Source organism: Sinocyclocheilus grahami, unplaced genomic scaffold (assembly GCF_001515645.1).
Source record: "Sinocyclocheilus grahami isolate Dianchi unplaced genomic scaffold, SAMN03320097.WGS_v1.1 scaffold12.1, whole genome shotgun sequence".
NCBI lineage: Eukaryota > Metazoa > Chordata > Actinopteri > Cypriniformes > Cyprinidae > Sinocyclocheilus > Sinocyclocheilus grahami.
In genome coordinates this window covers 427,875-433,874 of record NW_015505191.1, presented here as the reverse complement: position 1 = coordinate 433,874, position 6,000 = coordinate 427,875, and the positions used below count along the sequence as shown (strand labels likewise).

Genomic DNA, 6,000 nt, shown 5'->3' with positions numbered 1-6,000 from the left:
AATATTTTGTAAGGTGTTTTTGTTAAGTGTAGACTGATAGCATATGATAAGATTTCATATTTTAAATCGATAAAAAGATAGACCCATAAAAATGTCAAAACAAATATATAGTCTCACATTTCCTAAAACGACAGACATGAAATGTTTCTGTTAAATATTCTACAAAAAGACGCATATAGAGCACATCTCGATTTACAAGTCAAACTGAACAACCTTGCACTACAGACTATGTTAACATGGGTACTTGCTGCTGTTGCACTACAACGTGATTAAAATGTTATCTGTCAAACTTTCAGTTATTAAAATGAACACGCATAAAATACACCACCTTCCCCAGTGTTGGTGAATTAGTGAATTTTGTCGTACTTCCTCACCCTTTCTGCCCCCATGTGGCCCTCACCGGACGCTCACGTGTGCCACGAAGTTCTCAGGAGCCCAAGAGGACACGAGAGAGCTGAGAAAAACATCGAGTATAGGACAGCAGCACACATTATTTGTAACGTGTAAAAGAATCTTTAAACATCGAAACTAAAGTAAATCGTACTAGCCTATATTTTTCAAATATGGAAACTTATTTAATAGCCTATTCTCCCAGTCTCATTAGTAAAATGTCTTATATACTTCAAATACGAAAATGTATTTCATATTATCTTAGTCTCATCCTTATTTAGCAAAACTGCGTAACACAAATACGCGAATGGATACTTTAAGTAAACAAATGAACTTTATTTGAAATGTTCGTGGACCCAGTCTCATTAGTAAAATGTCTTATATACTTCAAATATGAAAATGTATTTCATATCTTAGTCTCATCCTTATTTAGCAAAACTGCGTAACACAAATACGCTAATGGATACTTTAAGTAAACAAATGAACTTTATTTGAAATGTTCGTGGTAAAATGTATTTCATTGTCAGGACTCAGGAGTGGAAGAGGTCCTCGTAAGCAGGTGGAGAGGAGGCGCTGTCTGCTGTACTCGCTTTCTCTTCTTCTTCTTCCTCTGAGACACTGCGACTCCTGCAACGAAACCCGCAAATGAATAATTAATCCACTTTGGTCAGCCCTTGGCGCAAATAATAGCGTAAAAGTGTCTGGCTGACTTTACTGTGTCTACGTTATTTGACTGTTATTTAAGCGTAATGAATCAGTCTACATGAGAATTTTGCGCAGACCGGTTAGTGTTGGAACGCATTTTGTTTTGTTTATGTCTGTAACTGTGTTTTTCGAGTCTCAAACTTTGATATACTATTCACATATTTATCTGCTTCAAATTAAAGCAGTTTAGAAACCTGCAATTAATCCAAAGAAACAGTCGCAGCACCAATAAAAAACATTGACATTTTAAATATTGTGCATTATAAATTTATTGTGGGTAGGCTATTACATTTACGTGTTTAAAATACGTCACCTCCATAAAAATAACCCACTCCCGGTCATCGATTAACCTCCCACATCGAGAAACATCGAATACATCTCTGACATTTTAAATATTGTGCATTATAAATTTATTGTGGGTAGGCTATTACATTTACGTGTACGTCACCTCCATAAAAATAACCCACTCCCGGTCATCGATTAACCTCCCACATCGAGAAACATCGAATACATCTTCTTATAAAGCATGTGAAGTTATACAATCTTACCTCAAAACAGGCTTATGGTCTTAAATCCTTCTTATTTTTACACAAGAACCTCCACTGTTACCTCAGGCAGGCGGTGCTCATTAGTTAAACTCTATAGTGTTACAACACTCCCTGGTCTGCTCTATGAACTTTTAAATCTAAATTCAAATATTGGCTTGAACAATAGTGAGTTACATTTGAATTGCTACAATGAATGATTCAATAATACGTTAAGACAAGGAGTTTATGCACTGCACATAAGATTTCCTTGAGATTTATGCTTATTTAAAAATAGATGTCATAGCTCAAAACTGATGTACATTGTCAGTTACAGTAATTGTTTTCTTATTTAGTCTTTCAAGATGCTTTCTTTGCAATATCATCTTTAATAAACTTATTACTTATAAACTTACATCTTTAATAAACTTATAACTTCACCTTTGTGTGGGGGAAGTCGTGGCCTAATGGTTAGAGAGTCGGACTCATAACCCAAAGGTTGTGGGTTCGAGTCTCGTACCGGCAGGGATTGTAGGTGGGGGGAGTGAATGTACAGCGCTCTCTCTCCCACCTTCAATACCACGACTGAGGTGCCCTTGAGCAAGGCACCGAACCCCCAACTGCTCCCCGGGCGCCGCAGCATAAATGGCTGCCCACTGCTCCGGGTGTGTGTTCACGGTTTGTGTGTGTTCACTGCTGTGTGTGTGCACTTTGGATGGGTAAATGCAGAGCACTAATTCTGAGTATGGGTCACCATACTTGGCCACATGTCACATGTCAAAAATAAACCCAACATTTCTGATACTTAAAACCAAAAAGCGATCAGTCATTTTTTGTAATCAGCTCAAGCTGATATTAATGCTGTTTCTAGACTCCATGCTTGTGATCATGGTGTCTAAATTAATCTAATGCACACTATCATCAGTATTATAATCATTACCTGTTTTCTCTTTGCTCTGCTGTAGCGTTGTCATGTTCACCAGGATTAAAACCAGGGTTTTCCACTGGATACATGCTGTAATACAGTGGCGGTGTATTCACTGTGACTGCTAATGGCTGGTGATTTGAATGCAAACCATTAACAAGACTCAGACTTTGGTCTGGTACTACGGAGTTGTACGGTGGTGGGATGTACTGGACCACCGTGGCCCTGTGGAAGGTAATGGGCTGATTGAATCTAGTGAAGATGAACGATGGTCCTGAAAGGGGCGGCAGAGAATCCGTTGCAGGTGTTCTCTCTCCATCATTCTGCTTGCAGCTCAGGCAGGACAGCATTCGGAACTTGCAGATGCTTATCAGCACAAATGTACCTCCTACTGACAACAGAATGGGCCCCAGAAGCTGTGTCCACTCGTAGATGTGGCTGAAATTGTAATTTGTCCACCCCATAGCCGTGAATGTCATGCCAACCAGGCCCAAGAAGACTCCGGAGAACAGGAGCGTGGCACCAGCTTTGTCCCCATCTGACACCTGAGTGTTTGAAGAGCTTGGTGCTTGGCCGGGCATCAAAGAGACAACATTCACAGGGACATCACTGGGACTCTGGTTGCTGTCTGTGATGGTACTACAAACACCAGAAGGTACTGCATCACTTGGCCCGGCAAGAGGATTTGTCCCTTGATTCCTATTTTCCGTTGTGCTCTTCCAAAGATCTAGAATGCCGTAATGTCTCATCTGGCCAGAACTGCACTGTTTTTGTATAGTGGCTTAAGGATTTAGACACTTGTCTGACGAAGGTCCACTCATCTATGCCTGAATGATCTTTTAAGAACATTGTTGATCTATTTTGGACATTGGCTCAGAAGCTTAGTTAACAGGTAACAGATCATTGCTCTTATGCTGTAGTCTTGAACACTCAGTCATCATGTTGGTGCGAGCACTGAAATGTGAAATGTGTCGCATGACAGAGCACATGCAGGAAACTGGCAGGTCCAAAGACTAAACCTAAAATTACTTTTTTTTTTTACCAAATATTACAATTGTATTACCAAACATTACCAAAATAACTGCCTTTTTCAATAGAATGAATAGATCAGTAAAACTAGGATCTACCGTAAAAAAGTTTGCCATACAATATAAAAGGAATAGTTCACTCAAAAATGAAAATTGTCGTAATTTACTCCACCTTATGTCATTCTGAAGAATATCTTAACTGTTGTCCATACAATAAAAGTCAGAGGGGTTCAAAACAACATTCTTCGATTGAAAAAAATAGGAAATTTTTCAAAATCTGTTCCTTTGTGTTCGACAGAAGAAAATAAATGATCACAGAATTTTCACTTTCAGCTGAACTATCCTATTAATGTATCACCAAAATCAAAAGAGCAAAGTCTAGAGCATATATATATATATATATATGCACTATAAAAGTTGCATCATCATTTTGCACACAACTTAACCCTTTTCATGCACAAGGGAATCCATGTGGTAAAATTGCAATAGAATTTCCCTAAATGAGCCAAAACAGAGATAGAAACAGGGAGATAAAAAGCTTTGTTTCCGACAATATCAAAACAATTCTGCATCACTTTAACTCTTCAAAGCCCTCTCTGGAGTCCAAATGGATTTGATTAGCAAAACAATGTTTCACCCAGAGCACTGCATAACCTAGCAAATTGCAACTATAGTGTCCAGTCCACCAAAAACACAAACTGTCTCTTAACTTTTATGACACACTTATCTCACAGTAACATTTTACTGTGGTACTAAGGTAATACATATCCTCATCTCTCAATGTCCAATAACAACAGATAGAATCATGAAATGTATTTGTCATGGTTCAACACATATGCATAATGTACAGTATATGCCATGTTTTATTGCAGACCATGTAATGTTTTTCACAGTCCATTGTTTACCTGTTGTTGTGGAACAGTATATGGAACTTGCAGGTAAATGCTACCCAGAATTATTTTGTAAACTGCGACTTGACACTGGAGAGAACAGTATGATTTAAATCACAGGAGATGGTGAAAAAAACATGATATTTTTGATAGGATTGCGAGTATTGTGCCAAATTCCTCCAACTCTTCATGAAGGTCAAGCAGTATGTCAGAACCGTCCCATGCTAAAGACTTTGTTTTAATTCTTTTCCCAAAAGCTCGAGGAGACACCTGAGAGACATTTAGGAAGAGAATAGATTCCAGCACAAGAATGTTTAAAATAGGCCCAGATTTTGGGTCTGACACACTCTTTCAATTAAGCCGAGTCCAAATATTTATGAGGAGAATATTTCCTCTTTCTCTCTCTCTCTCTCTCTGTGATCATGGTGTGTAGTATGCATGTGAATAACAAATGTGTGTGCTGGTATGTGTGTGTGCAGGTTAGGTCTGCTTAAATGATATCTGCTCAGATATGGTCAGCATGAAAGCTTTGGACAACCTACCAGTAAGTCTTTGTTTTAATCACCCCCAATTGATTCTCTCTAGCCGCCAGTTGAATTGAATTCGATGGGGTATGACAAAACAAAAGTAGAGAAGTTCTTCATATGACCCAGCACTGGATTAATTATTAGTGGAGACTACATTGTCTCAGTATTGTCCAAACATTAACAAATCACGGTAACTTATTGCTTCATTCGGCTCTAAATGATTAGCCAGCAAATCAAATCTTTTAATATTTGCAACTGTGGTTCACTCTTGATTCCTCTCTTGTCCTAATTTACCTCATCTCTCCTCTTCCTTCCAACAGTTCATATGCAGCGCATACTATTGCATGAGTATCCACGTCCTCCAATGGGAAAAGCCCATCTGCAATCACAAAAGGGGCCTTGATGGGTTTCCATTGCACACTCTCTCTCTATTCCTCTGTCTCCCACTCTCTTTGACCACCCACTTCATTTCAATGAGGCAGCACGTTGCTTCATGACATAGCCACGTACATCCTCCACAACCAATCAGCCGAGAGCTACTGCACCCATGTTTTCACCAGCCATATTTTGTTCTGCGCTTCTCCACTGCTTCATTCATTAATTTGTTAATTTAAAAGTTATGTGAATCTGTTCAGTGGTAAAAATTTTTTTTTTATTACAAGTATATACTACATTAATACATTTTAAAACACCTGTTTTCTATTTTAATTATATCATTTGTGACCCTGGACCACAAAACCAGTCTTGGTCGCTTGGGTATATTTGTAGCAATAGCCAAAAAAACATTGTATGGGTCAAAATTATCGATTTTTCTTTTATGACAAAAATCATTAGGATATTAAGTAAAGATCATGTTCCATGAAGATATTTTGTAAATTTCCTACAGTAAATATATCAAAACTTAATTATTGATTAGTAATATGCATAGCTAAGAACTTCATTTGGAAAACTTTAAAGGCGATTTAGATTTTTTCGCACCCTCAGATTCCAGATTTTCAAATAGTTGTATCT

General features: G+C 38.1%; 1 protein-coding gene across 1 annotated transcript; it reads right to left on the bottom strand.

Annotated features, from left to right (window-relative positions):
• Positions 1 to 920: 920 nt before the first annotated feature.
• LOC107597936 (transmembrane protein 174-like) lies at positions 921 to 3,293 on the bottom strand. Its single transcript, XM_016289146.1, has 2 exons — positions 2,560 to 3,293; positions 921 to 1,017 (listed from the first exon to the last, which is right to left on the bottom strand). The coding sequence occupies exons 1-2, from the start codon at positions 3,291 to 3,293 to the stop codon at positions 921 to 923; spliced, it is 831 nt and encodes a 276-aa protein (XP_016144632.1).
• Between the last annotated feature and the right edge of the window lie 2,707 nt (positions 3,294 to 6,000).

What these genes read in the sequence shown, in the direction of transcription:
- LOC107597936 (XM_016289146.1), bottom strand. Translation starts at nt 3,293, where the DNA reads ATGAGACATTACGGCATTCTAGATCTTTGGAAGAGCACAACGGAAAAT. An exon ending in GCAGAGCAAAGAGAAAACAG is followed by an intron (nt 1,018 to 2,559) that starts GTAATGATTATA and finishes GTTTCGTTGCAG; the next exon opens with GAGTCGCAGTGTCTCAGAGG.